Source organism: Oncorhynchus kisutch, linkage group LG2 (genome assembly GCF_002021735.2).
Source record: "Oncorhynchus kisutch isolate 150728-3 linkage group LG2, Okis_V2, whole genome shotgun sequence".
Classification (NCBI taxonomy): Eukaryota; Metazoa; Chordata; class Actinopteri; order Salmoniformes; family Salmonidae; genus Oncorhynchus; species Oncorhynchus kisutch.
The window spans coordinates 48,787,494-48,804,008 of NC_034175.2; the positions used below are offsets into that span (position 1 = coordinate 48,787,494).

Below are 16,515 nucleotides of genomic sequence, written 5' to 3' on the forward strand. Positions count from 1 at the left end.
GTGCTCCTTGGGATGTTTAAAGCTTGGGAAATCTTTTTGTATCCAAATCCGGCTTTAAACTTCTTCACAACAGTATCTCGGACCTGCCTGGTGTGTTCCTTGTTCTTCATGATGCTCTCTGCGCTTTTAACGGACCTCTGAGACTATCACAGTGCAGGTGCATTTATACGGAGACTTGATTACACACAGGTGTATTGTATTTATCATCATTAGTCATTTAGGTCAACATTGGATCATTCAGAGATCCTCACTGAACTTCTGGAGAGAGTTTGCTGCACTGAAAGTAAAGTGGCTGAATAATTTTGCACGCCCAATTTTTCAGTTTTTGATTTGTTAAAAAAGTTTGAAATATCTAATAATTGTCGGTCCACTTCATGATTGTGTCCCACTTGTTGTTGATTCTTCACAAAAAAATACAGTTTATATCTTTATGTTTGAAGCCTTAAATGTGGCAAAAGGTCGCAAAGTTCAAGGGGGCCGAATAATTTCGCAAGGCACTGTACATCCTTTCGGTTACTAGTCCAACGCTCTAACCACTAGGCTACCCTGCCGCCATTTAAAGGTCCATTTAAAACAGCTGATGAAACTAACACTGTAAAAGTTTGAAAAAATAATAATACGTTTTAATTCCTGAAAGTTTCTGGTTGAAAATACAATCCACAAAGGACCTTTTAATCATTGGGTTTGAATGGGTGGAAGTTTTGGTTTTCCATCATGACATCACCATGTGGTAAATTGGTTAATAGACCAATAACAAAGAGTTCCAAAACAATCTGCCAATAATGGCTATGTTTCAGTTTTTCCCTTCCCACTCAGACCACTCCCCAAAATTATTTTTTGACCCTTTGTTACGGTTTTCTAGGTGTGAAGGATAGTCGGACCAAAATGCAGCGTGTAGATTGCGATCCATGTTTAATGAACAACGTGAAACACAAATAAACACAAAACACTACAAAACAAAGAACGTAACGAAAACCGAAACAGCCTATACTTGTGTAAATAAACAAAGCGCTAGGAACAACGACAGTAAGGACAATCACCCACGACAAACTCAAAGAATATGGCTGCCTAAATATGGTTCCCAATCAGAGACAACGATAAACACCTGCCTCTGATTGAGAACCACTCCAGACAGCCATAGACTTTGCTAGATAACCCCACTAGCTACAATCCCAATACATACACACCAAAACCCCAAGACAAAACACACCACAATACAAAAACCCCATGCCACACCCTGGCCTGACCCAATACATGAAGAAAAACACAAAATACTTTTAATGGAAATCTATTACAGTAAAGTTCTAAATTGTTACCCAGAAATGATTTAATATAAATGTTTAAAAAGCTGCGTTGTGCCTTTAATGCTAATGAACCTTCATGGACGTAACCCCATTATAACGTTGCTATGCACTTCACTTCACTTTACCATACCATATGTTTTTTTTGAATCTGTGTATAGGTCTGGTGATATAACGAACAAACTGCTTCCTGTAACACCTGTTTAGATCATGTTAAGTAAAATCGTTCCTAATTTGAGTTGATTCTATTTCAATTCCAGTTCAATTCCAGTTTAAATTGTACCTTTTTCCCGTGGTGTGTTTTTGTTCAAGTATTATTAACGTAATTGAGAATAAAACCACGTACAGTTTTCTGGGTCCATTCCATTACTGTAACTACTGTAACATTTCGCCTGGCTTGGACATCCGACCATGGCATTCAATGGTCAAAATGGGTAGCACAAATGCTAACGGTTCAAATCAACTGAGAAAAAATTTACGTTATCAGATCAAGAGAACAAGTTGCTACAATGATGAATGCAATAGTGAGATGACGAGATGTAACTGAACAAGACAGCGGAAATTGTGCAAGCTGCTGTTTCAATGTAAGAATGTGCTATGCTCCTTCTCTTTGTCTGGAGTTGTTTCTCAGATATTGGTGGAACTGGAGTTAAATGTCAGGTCAGGGTATGGACCACATTATGGTTATTCAGTGGTGGATCCTGTTATGCATATCAGGGAATTCTGCTGAGGGTGAGTTCAGTTCTTACTGTATGTATTTCATCATCATTATTTTGTTGCTCTGAACATCTTGTTTAAAACTCTACAAGCAGAATATTTCATTCAAAACCCAAATATCTGGGACAAGCAATTTAAATGTATATTAAAGGATTACATGTACAGTATGGACAGTTTCTATGACTATCAGAGGGAAACTGGTATACCGATTAGACTTTGAAAACCTATTCTCTAATTTGAATCGGTTGTCCTTGATTTTTAAGACAAATAAGGGGCTTTAAACCAGATTCACAATAAATAATCTGTGCATTTTGAAACTGTTATGGGGTGAATTAATACTGTCATTTGACCAGATCTGTGTCTCATTGTCCACACACAGTGATGAAGAGGAGCATCTTCTTGATCTCTGGTCAGACAGAGAGTGTGCATCTGTCTGTATCAGACCTGGCTCAACCTCACTGGTCAGAGTTCAGCTGGGAATGGACCTCACATGATGGGAGATACTCAGAGATTCAAATAGCCAGAGCAATATCCTCTAGGCTAGTGGTTAGTCCACCTTTCACAGAGTACTTTTCTTGCAGCAAAGACTTTGACGTAACAGTGAAGCCGAAGTTTGAATGTGCAGGGGTGTTTTTGTTGGTAAGAGCAAATGTCCCATTGGTTAAGATTGAGATCTTCGCCACAAAAAGTAAGTAGATTCTGTTTCTGTTTTGTACAGACACGCCATCGCGAATCTTCCATAATGACAAATACCTTCCAATGATTAAATCGTTTCGAAAGCCAGCTTCCAGAATTAATTTCTTCACCGTAATTGTTCATTCACATTATTGTTTTAGTTTGGACAGTAAGTTTACATTGTAACCATTTTAAAATTCCATGTTTTTTCAGTTACACCTTCCTTTTGGCCTTCATTTCGTCTGGGTTCTGATGTGAGTGTTAGTTGTGAGGTGTCCAGCCTACCAGATGGGGCCACACTGCAGTGGGAAAGACATGGAGATTCCACATCTAACACCACGCTGTTCTACAACAACACTGTCCACATGATCATCCGCAGTGTTCATCTGGACAGTCAGGGGGCATACTTCTGCACTTTTAGACAGAATGGAACACTGTTATATAATGTCTCTAATGCTGTCAGAATTGAGGAAGGTACAAAATGCGTTCTTATCTAACTGAAATATCAAAACCTTTATGTGAAATGTGAATGTTGTCCTCTTGATCAGTAGTCATTGACAATCAATAATATTGGTCTCATTTTAAATGGATAAATGGTGATCACATGTGATACATTTACAATAAAATGGACCCGTAATGCCATTTAGACTTTGGATTGAAATAAAATTAAACTTTCCCCTCTGACTGAACAACGCTATGGTTTTCTCCACAGTTTCGTCTGATGCCACTCTCACAATGTACAGAGAGAGCTCTAACAGCTCTCTGGTGACACTGTTTTGTATGACATCAGATGGGTACATCTATGCATCATGGTCCTGGACCCCATTATCTACAGCTAAAGAGGTTCACCTTGTGACAACTACAATGTACGGATCCAATGACACGTTTAATGAGAGATTTTCATGCGGGGACTTCAATGGATATTACTTCCCTCTCTACTTCTCACCGGTGAAGTTTGAAGATTCTGGAAGGTTCAACTGCTATTTTGAAAACCTCCTAGTTGCCTCTATTAATGTGGTAACCCTAAAGGGTGAGAATTATCATTTTAAATATCCACGGTGCATTTTTCAGAATAATCTATTTTACTAATCTTTGAGAGAACAGATCCCCAATGATCTCCAGATTTCCATTTCAGTCTCCGCAGTTCCACCTAGTGGATTCCCCAGGAATCAACCGGTGGTCCTGAGATGTGAGGTGTCGGAGGTGAGCACCGACCCTGTGACCCTGGCCTGGCTGAGGATGGAAGGGAGCAGGGGGCTGCTGGTCAAACAGGACATCCTGACAGAGAGTCACCCCACCAGGACGCTCAGTGTGACCCTGCCCAGCCTCCGCAGGGACCAACTGCACTGGCAGTGTGCTGTGTTCACAGAGGGCATGCTCAGAGTAACAGCCTCCTTGACCCTCACACTCCCCACACAGACAAAAATGTCTTCAATGACAGGTAACAACTTGTTATGATAGACTCTCTTCAAATTGATCTAATCTGTTCCAACCTATCTCAAACCAAACACATTTTTCTCACTGGACCTCTGTTCTCCCCTGGCATAGGCCTAGTGTAACAAAATAAATAGGTTACCATGCTGGAGAGGTTGCCATGTTTAATATAATCTAACAGAAGTCTCTGTTTCACAGGGATGGGCACCGAGACAGTGGTCAGAGGGGTGATTACAATGGCTGCCACCCTAGGAATTCTGGGACTTCTTGGGTTCTACTGTCGAAGACCAAACGGTAAGGAGACACTCCCTCTTGGATAGACGCAACCCAATCCCAAAGGAATGGGACATTGAGGAACCATCAAAAATATCTGCCTTAGGTACTGTCTATCTTTCTCTTTCGTTTTGGACCGAGGCAGAGCTAGCCTTTCTCATGGGACGCTGATCCTTCTCTGCATTAGAGAGCTTTTAAAGTCTCCAAACATATGACCAACTTTGATTTTGTAGTGAACTACAACTTAAATGAAATTTATGTAGTAACAAACATGATCACCTTTAAGTACCATACCACCATAAGTACTGAGTGGAAAACTAGTGAATTAGTGTGTGTAAATGACATCATTTCAAACTCTTCTGGTTGATGTGTTGTTGTGTCTTCCATCCAGGCACCCAGACACAGGGACAAAAGGAGGAACCTGCTCAACTGGAGGAGACTAGTGTATAGCCTTGTTGCTAGCCTATGGCCTGTGGCTGTGTTGAAATATAGCTTTCCCACCCATGTCTGTACCAACCAGTGAAGTCTTTCACACTAAATTACCACATGACACACTGTGTTCTGTCAAAAGGTCTGGCAATAGAAACTTCACTGGTGTTAAAATAATGTGTTAACCACCAACAACCTTCCCCTCAAAGACTAATATTGAAAACATGACCATGTTATGATACTGTAAGCATCTTTCCAAAAGACCTAAATAATTCACTCTGAGTGTACAAAACATTAGGAACACCTGCTCTTTCCATGACATAGTCTGACCAGGTGAATCCAGGTGAAATCTATGATCCATTATTGATGTCACTTGTTAAATCCACTTTGATCAGCGTAGATAAAGGGGAGGAGACAGGTTAAAGAAGGATTCTTGAGACAATTGAGACATGGATTGTGTATGTGTGAAATTCAGAGGGTGAACGGTCAAGTCTAAGTAGTAATGTTTTTACACTCAGTGTATATTATTTAGTTCATCCTAGAAATGTACATTTCCATTCATCCTCAGTCTGTAATGTTTGTACACAATAAATGGGGATGTTAATACTAGTTTGTCAACAGTGTCTCAGCTTATTTTATCATCTGATTGTCCTGTATTAGGAAAGCTTTGAACTTTGAATGGACTGTTATAAGAGACTGGCTATAATGTAGCAAGTTAGGCTTTTTGGTTTTGAAAGCCTTTGGTTGCATTTGGACATCATGGTCTTTGGAATTTCAAAATATTCACCGTTTGCTTCAAGGGGAAAATGTCTTGTTTCCATATTCATTCTAAAATGTGTAACATCCTTGTAATAATACTACTTCTATTATTTAAATTGCACAGCATTTACATTATATTCTGCTACATGGTGCTAAACTGTGACATGTTTGACTATTGTTTTGATCCCATTGATGCCTATTATCGGCAGGTAGTCTAGTGGTTAGAGCGTTGCACTAGTAACCAAAAGGTTGCTAGATCGAATCCCCTAGCTGACAAGGTAAAAATCTGTTCTGCCCCTGAACAAGGCAGTTAACCAACTGTTCCAAGGCCTCCATTGAAAATAAGAATTTGTTCTTAACTGACTTGCTTAGTTATGTAAAATAAAATTGTGATGGTGGTGTGGCATTGATAACTTAATCCTGCTCCATAATCCCTGCTTGCTACATTCAGTATATGGCTGATACAAGTAAAATGAGATTTTATAAAGTACTATATCCTCAGATTTGCACTCATTTTATAATTGCATCACATCTGTAGTTTTTGAACTTCTTCTTTTCTTCAGTCATTTCCTGAACATATTTATCAGAGACGTCAGTAATGATATGAGTTGGCTACTGAGTAGATACGGGAACAGAACAGTAACATACAGCAACATGGGGCAGTACAGTGGCTCTATGGGTGTAACGTTGTTGTGGATTCTGCTGTGGATATCTAGATCCGGTCAGGGACTCTCAGCTGAACGTGAGTAACATGTTTCTGGTTGAATTATTTGACATAAAAGAGTCACCATTTAAAGAGGTAAACTGTAGTTGCTACATCCATTTGGAGACCTTTAAATGAATGATATACACCAGCATAGCCGCGGGGTGTAGTTTGGGGTGGAATGCAGTACATTTTTTCAGCAATGGAGGATTGGGCAGGGGCTGAGAATGTTTTGTCAAGGGGGTCGCATTTTTGTGTGAATTTTTAAGGATATTTTCAATCAGATATTTCAGGGGGTGCTACAGCAGCCTCAGCACTCCTACTTCCTGCAGCTGTGAACACCCAGGATGGGAAACTGGAGGCCCGCCCCTTTTGAAGGCCCTCGGGTCAAAAGAAGAAGTACATAAAAAAAAAAAAGTTTTTTTCTCAGTCGGGGTCTCAACCTACTGTTGCAAGTTAGAATAGGATAATATACAATGTGACATTTTTTAAATATGTTTGTGCATCAACAGTTTTTCTATGATGCAGTCACTGATTGTCAGTCAATTAGTCCATGTCAGCTGACATTTTTTTATTGGTAAGTTAGTCTTGCTGCTAGCTATCTAAATGTAGTAATCATGGTCGAATTACCATCCGGGGGGAACACATTGATTTTGTTAGTCAGTCTCACTCAGATATCATATTAAAAATTGCACACATTTCTCCTCACCTTATGGCAAAATGTGTAGAATTGCAGGAAATGAGTCAAACAAAATCAACTTGTAAAATTGTAGAAAATTTACTCCAAAACATGTTTTTTCTCTCCGCTGTCAAGATGGGTTCTGCTGAAATGTTTTTCTCACTATGTGGTGGTGGGGGGGATTATGCATATGTGGTTATGCAGACCTGCAAGGAATTTACATCTCCTCATGAGGAGTTCAGTTTTAGTGGCCCTCACCACCCACCAAGTTGCCCATCCCTGATATACATCCATTGATTCTTGAAGATTTGAACTGCATAATGAGCTTAGTTCAACTGTTGTACCCCATCAGCATCCCAAATATAAGTTGTAAACAATATAAATATTATAAACATTTTTATAAATATCTCCAGGCCCATCCCTCAGCTGTTTCCCAAATCAGTAGCAGGTTAACTGCTTTGTTGTTGTTCTATCAGCAGATTGCCCCTTTAAAGCATGACATACAAGTATGATGAAGCTATTGAGGAGTCATATGAGAAAGAGAGCGAGAGAAAATGTGTGATTTGAACAGTGAATAATATTAATATAAAGATATTTTGCAGATTTTTATCCCATCGTTTTGAATATCTTCCCTCCACAGAATTGTCAAAGAAGATATTTTTCCTTGCCGAGACCAATAACATAGTCACTCTCCAAGTTTCCCCTGCAGTTCCGAAAGGGACAGCGCACCAATGGTTGTGGACCTCACATGATGGCAGACACTCAAACACTTCAGTAGCCCAAATCACTTCCTCCATGAATAGGAATCCTTATTGGAACACACAGGCTCCTTTCTCACAAGGAACAGGATATGATCTGTCTATGCAAAGAAAATATGAAAATGCTGGAGAGTTTGTGTTCATGCAAACCAAACCAGCTTCAGCAGTTCTGGCGAGATTTGAGGTGTTTGGTTTTGTGGTTAAAGGTATATTGATCATGTTCAGTTTCTCAATGTGTATAATTTGAATCGTTTTAAATATCAATGTATATCGCCTCGTCATTATCATAATAAGAGACAAAATTTTGCTGTTGTTATCATTTCAGTATTGATTTTCAAGCTTTTTAGATTTGTAAAAATGTAAACCACTGATTTCCACATTTCCCCTCGTTTTATCTTCTTTTAACAAATTGAAGTACAGTAATATATATCTCCTTTTTGCAGTGACACCAAACTATAATGGTAATAAAGTGTATCTGGGTTCTGATGTGAGTGAGCGTTGCGAGGTGTCCAGCCTACCAGATGGGGCCACACTGCAGTGGGAAAGAGATGGAGATTCCACTTCTAACACCACGCTGTTCTACAACAACACTGTCCACATGATCATCCACACTGTCGATCAGAATCTCCAGGGGAGATCTAACTGCAATTTCAGACTGAATGGAGAGTTGTTGTATACAGTTTATACTACACTGTATGTACAAACAGGTAAGATTTATTAACATGAATGTAATATATTAATACATGACTTGACCAAATGTGAAATATTCAGGAAGATGGTCCTCAATAATACAAAGAAAAGAGTGATACAACTGCACTATACAGGCAAACAATATCATCAGCATTTTCCTTTTTACGTTTCTTTTTTCCAGACACATTTACTAACCCATTGATACATCTGTTTCGAGAGAGCAGCAACAGCAGTGAGGTGAAGTTGATCTGCAGGTATAGTTCCTCATACCGCAGAGCCAAATGGACCGTGAGCAGATCAACAACATCTGTTACTCTGACTTCATCGGACAAAGTCAGAAGTGACCGATTCTCATCTCCCTCATTCAACGGATATGATTTCCCACTGCATGTCTCACCGGTGACATTTGAGGATAGTGGAGTTTTCACATGTTTCTTTGAACAATACAGGTTCAGCTCGGTTAAAATCACAACCATTCGAGGTAACTTTGCTTTTGTCTTTTAACAATGAGAGAGCAGACACTCTGTTCACTTATACTGTTGGTTACTATGACAACCATCCATTTTTCATGTAATAATTTAATTTAATCAGCTGTTCAGTACATTGTTACAGTTACTGCTCTTTCAGTCAAAGTACAGTACAGTACTTTGTTCTGTTATTTATCTTAGTATCTGAATCTGGAGGGCCCCCTGGTGGCCAGCCCGTGGTGGTGAGGTGTGAGGTGTCGGAGGTGAGCGGTGACCCTGTGACCCTGGCCTGGATGAGGATGGAGGGGAGCAGGTGGCTGCTGGTCAAACAGGACGTCCTGACAGAGAGTCACCCTAACAGGACGCTCAGTGTGACCCTGCCCAGCCTCCGTAGCGACCAGCTGCACTGGCAGTGTGCTGTGTTCACAGATGGCATGCTCAGAGCGACAGCCTCCCTGACCCTCACACTCCCCATACAGACAACAATGTCATCAATGACAGGTAACAACTTGTTTTGCTGCACTTGCATTCTATGCTGTTCACAGGGGGCATGCTCAGTGCAAGCATTCCCCTCAGTTTCAGTGATTTCTGCTGGAAGATCAGAGTTCATTACATCAACATTGTCTATGAAAGGTAACACATGTCTGTAGATTACATTAGATCACTCCATCTGAATGATTGGAATCTATTAAAGATTCAGTTAGATGACATCATCATAAACAACAGACAGTATATCATTCAAGTAACCAAATCAATGTCTCTGTATTGCCCTTGGGCAATGTAAACTGTGATGAATTTAGAGTCTTAGTTTCACGTATACTCCCTCTCCGGCCTCTAGATCATCAGGCTGCTGATTATCCCGCACACCTGTCACCATCGTCAAGCGCACCTGTGCCTCATGACACTCACCTGGACTCCATCGCCTCCTGGATTATCTCCCTTATATCTGTCACACCCCTTGGTTCTTTCCTCAGGTGTTATTGACTGTTTCATGTCGGTTTGGTGTTTGGGTTTTGTGTTTATTGTTTTGTTTATTTATTAAAACACTCACTCCCTGTAATTGCTTCCCGTCTCTTAGCGCACTCGTTACAGAATAACACCTCACCTAAGGAAAGCATATATAAAATTAAAAAAATGGTGTCAATGTAAATGACGCCGGGTCCGGGAGCCGCTACAGGTTCCCCTGCCTCCGCCGGCTCGTCGGGCTCCCCTGCCTCCGCCGGCTCGTCGGGCTCCCCTGCCTCCGCCGGCTCGTCGGGCTCCCCTGCCTCCGCCGGCTCGTCGGGCTCTCATGCCTCCGCCGGCTCGTCGGGCTCTCATGCCTCCGCCGGCTCGTCGGGCTCCCCTGCCTCCACCGGATCGCCAGGCTCTCGCGGACCAGCCGGCGTGACAGGTTCCCGCGCACCAGCCGGCGTGACAGGTTCCCGCGCTTCATGACCGGTTCGCTCCTGATCCCCGGGTTCATCACCTTTGTCGGGGAGGGGTTACTGTCACGTATACTCCCTCTCCGGCCTCTAGGTCATCAGACTGCTGATACTGTCACCATCGTCAAGTGCACCAGCGCCTCATGACACTCACCTGGACTCCATCACCTCCTTGATGATCTTCCCTATATCTGTCACTCCCCTTGGTTCTTTCATCAGGTGTTATTGACTCAGTTTCATGTCGGTGCGTTGTTTGTGTTTAGTGTTTTTTGTGTTTATTTATTAAAACACTCACTCCCTGTACTTGCTTCCCGACTCTCAGCGCACTCATTACACTTAGCAAATGGAGTCAGCTGTGTAGTAAGTACTCAGGTATCTCATATCCCAGCATGTTCTCTCTCATACTCTTTGTTTGTGTCTTTTTGCTTACCACAGATGACTGTCTGCGGACTGTGGTCATTGTGGGCTGCATTGCTATGGTTGTTGCTGGGGTCCTGGTTGGTGCTCTGGTGTTCTACCTGAAGAGGAAGAAGACAGGTAAAATACACTGATAATGACCACTATTTCTGATCAAACTTGTTGGATTGCTACATCTTCAATTTAGGCCTATGTCAACAATTGTGTGAACATTTTTGCTATGATCGCTATTTTCAAAGCTGTGGCGAACCTACCGCTGACCCAGAAGAATGACCCAGTGTACGATAACGCCACAGATCCACTAAGAGACCAAGGTATACACTTCTTCACTTTGGGTCTAATGTGATGTACAATATCGATATGGCAGTGGAGATTCCTCAGAGGAGGAAGGGGTGGACCGTCCACTATTGTTTATAGTGAAACATTAAAGTGATCCTTTTTGGATAAAATTATACCAAAAAATATTATTATCACCAATAACTCATTTAAACACACTGTTTTGCAATAGTCTACAGTAGCCTCAACAGTACTCTGTAGGGTCACACCATGTGGCCGGAGTACAGTTATCTTACATTGGCTTCAATACAAAACCTAGGAGGCTCATGGTTCTTACCCCCTTCCATAGACTTACACAGTAATTATGACGACTTCCGGAGGCCGTCGTCCAACCTATCAGAGCTCTTGCAGCATGAACTAACATGTTGTCCATTCAATCAAAATATCAGAATGAATTTTATACTGAAAGCAGAAGCTACTGCCAGCTAGCACTGCAGTGCATAAAATGTGGTGAGTAGTTGACTCATTGAGAGAGAGAAGACAATATTTGAATAGTTTATTTGCTTTATATTCACTGAGGATGGTAGTCCCCTTCCTCCTCTGAGGAGCCTCCACTGGTACAGTAAGCAGAAAGTAGAGATGACTTTCCAGAATGTTCCACAGTGCCAACCGATGTATAGGAAGTTACACAAAAATCACAACTGTGTTAACATTTTGGCAACTTTTTTTTTTTACTACCAGAGAGCCAGAAGGGTCAAACAGGGGAAGATGAGAATGAGGAAGTTCATTACTCTGAATTTGCTTTGGGTGAACCCAGGCTTGGTGGTGAGTAGTGTGTGTGTGTGTGTAAAAACAGAATGGTTTTTGAATGTGAGGCGATCAAAGAATGTAACTTGTGTAGATGAAGCGTAACTATATGATTATCTTTTTTTCAGATACAAACAGAGTCACAGCAAGGTCAAATCAGGTAAGAATAGCACTTTATTAAAATGATCGTTTTGTTATTTATATACAGTACCAGTCAAGGGTTTTTATTGTTAGTATTTTCTACATTGTAGATTAATAGTGAAGACTGCAAAATTATGAAATAACACATGGAATCATGTAGTAACCAAAAAAGTGTTAAACAAATCTAAATAAATTTGATATTCTTCAAAGTAGCCACCCTTTGCCTTGATGACAACTTTGCACACTCTTTGCATTCTCTCAACCAACTTCATGAGGTAGTCACCTGGAATGCATTTCAATTCATGTTTGAGCCTGGTTAAAAGTTCATTTGTATCATTTCTTTCCTTCTAAATGTGTTGAGCCAATCAGTTGTGTTGTGACAAGGTGGGGTGGTATAGTCCTATTTGGTAAAATACCAAATCCATATTATGGCAAGAACAACTCAAATAAGCAAAGAGAAATGACAGTCCATCTCTTTAAGACATGAAGGTCAGTCAATGCGGTACATTTCAAGAACTTTGAAAGTTTCTTCAAGTGCAGTCACAAACCTTCATGCTCTATGATGAAACTGTCTCTCATGAGGACCGCCACAGAAAGGAAGACCCAGAGTTACCTCTGCTGCAGAGGATCAGTTCATTAGTTACCAGCCACAGCCCAAATAAAAGCTTCCCAGAGTTCTAGCAACAGACATCTCAACATCAACTGTTCAGAGGAGACTGTGTGAATCAGGCCTTCGTGGTCTAATTGCTGCAAAGAAACCACTACTAAAGGACACCAATAAGAAAAGACTTGCTTTGGCCAAGAAACATGAGCAAGGGACATTAGACCAGTGGAAATCTGTCCTTTGGTCTGATGAATCTAAAGTTGAGATTTTTGGTTCCAACCTCCATTACTTTGTGAGACGCAGAGTGGGTCAACGGATGATCTCTGCATGTGTGGTTCCCACTGTGAAGCATGGAGGTGTGACAGTGTAGGGGTGCTTTGCTGGTGACACTGTCAGTGATTTATTTAGAATTCAAGTCACACTTAACCAGCATGGCTACCACAGCATTCTGCAGCGATACGCCATCCCATCTGGTTTGGGCTTAGTGGGACTATCATTTATTTTTCAACAGGACAATGATCCAACACATATCCAGGCTGTGTAATGGCAATTTGACCAAGAAGGAGAGTGATGGAGTGCTGCATCAGATGACCTGGCCTCCACAGTCACCTGACCTCAACCCAATTGAGATGGTTTGGGATGAGTTGGACTGCAGAGTGAAGGAAAAGCAGCTTTCAAGTGCTCAGCATATGTGGGAACTCCTTCAAGACCGTTGGGGAAGCTGTTTAAGAGAATGCCAATAGTGTGCAAAGCTGTCATCAATGGAAAGGGGGGCTACTTTGAAGAATCTAAAATATATTTTGATTTGTTTAACACTTTTTTGGTTACTTCATGATTCCATATGTGTTAATTTGATGTCTTCACTAATATTCTACAATGTAAAAAATAGTAAAAGTAAAGAAACCCTTGAATGAGTAGGTGTGTCAACTTTTGACTGGTACTGCATATATCTATAAATATATAGTTACTATTTGTAATATCTGTCTAAATGTAGTGTGCTCCTTGTTTTTTATTTTTTTAAACTGGTGTTCATGTCCATACATACAGGAAAGTGCTGTGATCTATTCAACTCTCAACATATAAGGAAAATTACCCATGTTAAGTTTCAGGGATTGTGTTCCACATTTTGACAATGATTTAATGTGTATTAGTCTACAGAGAAAATGATACCACAATACTGATTGCTTTTGAAATTATGCTATATGCCAGTTACCTTTCATTTTAAACCTATGAGATTTGTTCAATTAGTTTATTATACTGCTTTTGATTCGTGCATTTAATGATACAGTAATATATGCTTACTAAGACTGCTGTGTAAATACAGCAGCTAGCCCATTGGAGGGTTTACATTTTGGTCTGAAATATTGATGGCTGTAACCTACATTGCAGCCATGGATGCAAATAATAGTTTTATATATTTGTAGTCTTTCATGCATGTGCATTTTGTATGTTTCATTCGATATATGTTTAAATAAAAATGTTTTTCGTCATTTGATGTCTTGTTATTGCATAGGTGAGTGGAGTTGGATATGTTACCAGTAGATAGCACTGTTGGAAAGAAAATGATCATTTTGCGAGAATACAGTACATGAGGTTTGCGGAAGGGAATAATTCATTTCTTTCAGCCCCCTTTCCTTCTCCTTTGCTATCGCTAGTTCCTTTAGGGATTGCAGTGAAAAGGTAGTAATTCAATGCTTTTCTCCCCAACAAAGGTATGTAGGCACACTAAATGCAATGAATAGACTGCACATCCAGAAGGAATGTCTTTATGCACAGACAGGTGCAGAGTAGCAGCAGAATCCCTCCTGCTTTGTGCAGAGGTGTGTGTGTGTGTGTGTGTGTGTACGCAGACACTCACACACACATGCTCGCTTATATGAGCATGCTTGTGTGTGTGCACATTTGGGAGCTATTGAAAAGATCCAAGGTCTCCTGAAATGAAGTCTTTTATACTTGATTTTGAGAGAAGGAATGGGAAACAAAACATGATTTCAATTCACACTGATACATAATGACTCGTGGAGGAAGTGAAGGCTGCAGGCGTTGAGAGGAGAATGAACCAAGGTGAACACATGTTCTGCCTTTCACCCTGCATGGTCTCCTTCACTGCAAACCTCTCATCTGCAATAGACTGGGTGCTACAGTAGTGTCAGACTGGAGATTCTTCTGTTACATTCTGTGTTAGGACAATGCAAGGTAATGGTCATTTTTGAAATATCCATTGTGGAAACGCTTATTTGCAGAAAACATGGTTTGTGTGAGAAATGTATTATACTCATGTTTATTTTCACTTCATTTGGTATGAATGCTGTCCTCCAATAGGGGGCAAGCCAGTACAGTTTTACAGTATCAAAGAGTATTAACTCTTTGATCGCCTCACATATCTCCACACAAACACATGCTAACACACACACACAAAGAGACTTATACATCTGAACATGCACATACAAAAATATGCACACCCAAAAATATGCACACACACACACCACAGTATTCTGTATAGGAAAGCATACAGAGGTAGGAGAGTGGATGGATGAATGCCTGTCAGTCGGTCTGTCTCCTGTCACCAGTGCAGCGTGTTCTCTATTTAAGGCAATGTTTACCCAGATCTCATCATGCACTGCTACCTTACAGATAGGCTGCCAGACACGCTCCTACCCTGATGCATCTCTGTCTCTGTCTCACTCCCACTGACACAAGTCAGGGTGTCCAACGGACCTAAACCCTCACACACAAAATAAGGGCTGCAGAGGACTGGAAAAATACTACTGTGAACATGCATAGGTATAATAGCACACTATAAACTTGCTGAGACGATGTTGGAACATGATCAGTAGTGCTGATGAGGGGATATCTGTGACTGGGAAGGGACTCTTTATGTGACAGTGAAACAACTGCAGATAACCTGGTTACAAAACCCGTTTGGCCAAAGAGTGACAAACGCAACAGTAGTCACCACTGAATGACCATCCATCTGCTGAGTCTTTCAGCCTGTGCAGAGCCCTAGTTTCAAGGAACACCGCAGTGAGTGTCCCTTCGACCGACATCCCGGAAATGAGAGAGAGAGTGTGAGTGAATGAGTTGTTCCGGGTACAGAGCAGGAGACATCCTTCCCTGCCAACTGCAAAGTCATTTAGCTCTGCTGTCTGGAGTGGAGGTGTGGTGACCAAACTCAACGCCGTGCTGATTTGTGTCTGAGTGCTTTAAGGAGAAAGGAACGTCATCTCCTGGAATGACTCTGTCTGCCGCCCAAACAGCACCCTATTCCCTATGTAGTGCACAGGGCTCTGGTCAAAAGTAGTGCACTGCATAGGGAATAGGGTGCCATTTGGGTGGGCACTGAGTCATCGTCACAGTGATATTGTTGTAAAAGAACTGGGTTATATCTCTAATCTCTGTCTTGCTAATTGCCCCACTGGGATGATGCTGCTGGCGTGTTCTATTGTAATTGTGTTGTATGATATCTGTGGGCCAGACAGACTGAGTGTAAACATGGATTACTCATTGGGGGTAGTGGGACACAGAGAGCCTCATACAGTAAAATGAGTGTTATTCTCAAGAAGTTAGACAAATGTGCCATGGGACATAAAGCATTGTGTCATCACTGTGTTATGTTATTCTGTAGAAGTAAATAAAACCCTGCAATGTGGGCTACTGTTTACAGGACGTCCATCATACTGTGGACACACAGGCTTCGTCACAAAAGGCACCCTATTTCCTCTACAGTGCACTATTTTTTTTGGCCCATAGGGGCCACAGTATAATGATAATCACTCCCGCGTCCTGTTACATGACCATCAATAACCAATAGACAGTATGACGTGTGATGTCTGCTTTGGGTATTTATTGCATCTATACCCTCAACCCTTTAAGACATATTGGTATGGTCCAATATAGCAGCATGAGGGGGGTTTGCTAACAGTGAGTTGCTAAACCAGTCAGCTTCATTCTCCATTAGCAG

General features: G+C 41.2%; 2 protein-coding genes across 2 annotated transcripts; both read left to right on the top strand.

Moving 5' to 3' along the window:
- The first annotated feature begins 1,899 nt into the window (after positions 1-1,899).
- On the top strand, positions 1,900-5,447 carry LOC109867606 (uncharacterized). Its single transcript, XM_020456863.2, has 7 exons — positions 1,900-2,033; positions 2,398-2,706; positions 2,907-3,167; positions 3,406-3,723; positions 3,829-4,134; positions 4,326-4,421; positions 4,792-5,447. The coding sequence occupies exons 1-7, from the start codon at positions 1,955-1,957 to the stop codon at positions 4,848-4,850; spliced, it is 1,428 nt and encodes a 475-aa protein (XP_020312452.1). The 5' UTR covers positions 1,900-1,954; the 3' UTR covers positions 4,851-5,447.
- A 744-nt stretch (positions 5,448-6,191) lies between these two features.
- Positions 6,192-14,043, top strand: LOC109867584 (uncharacterized). Its single transcript, XM_020456847.2, has 9 exons — positions 6,192-6,330; positions 8,172-8,435; positions 8,600-8,899; positions 9,087-9,386; positions 10,745-10,846; positions 10,966-11,040; positions 11,744-11,827; positions 11,938-11,969; positions 13,602-14,043. The coding sequence occupies exons 1-9, from the start codon at positions 6,192-6,194 to the stop codon at positions 13,635-13,637; spliced, it is 1,332 nt and encodes a 443-aa protein (XP_020312436.2). The 3' UTR covers positions 13,638-14,043.
- Positions 14,044-16,515: the final 2,472 nt, after the last annotated feature.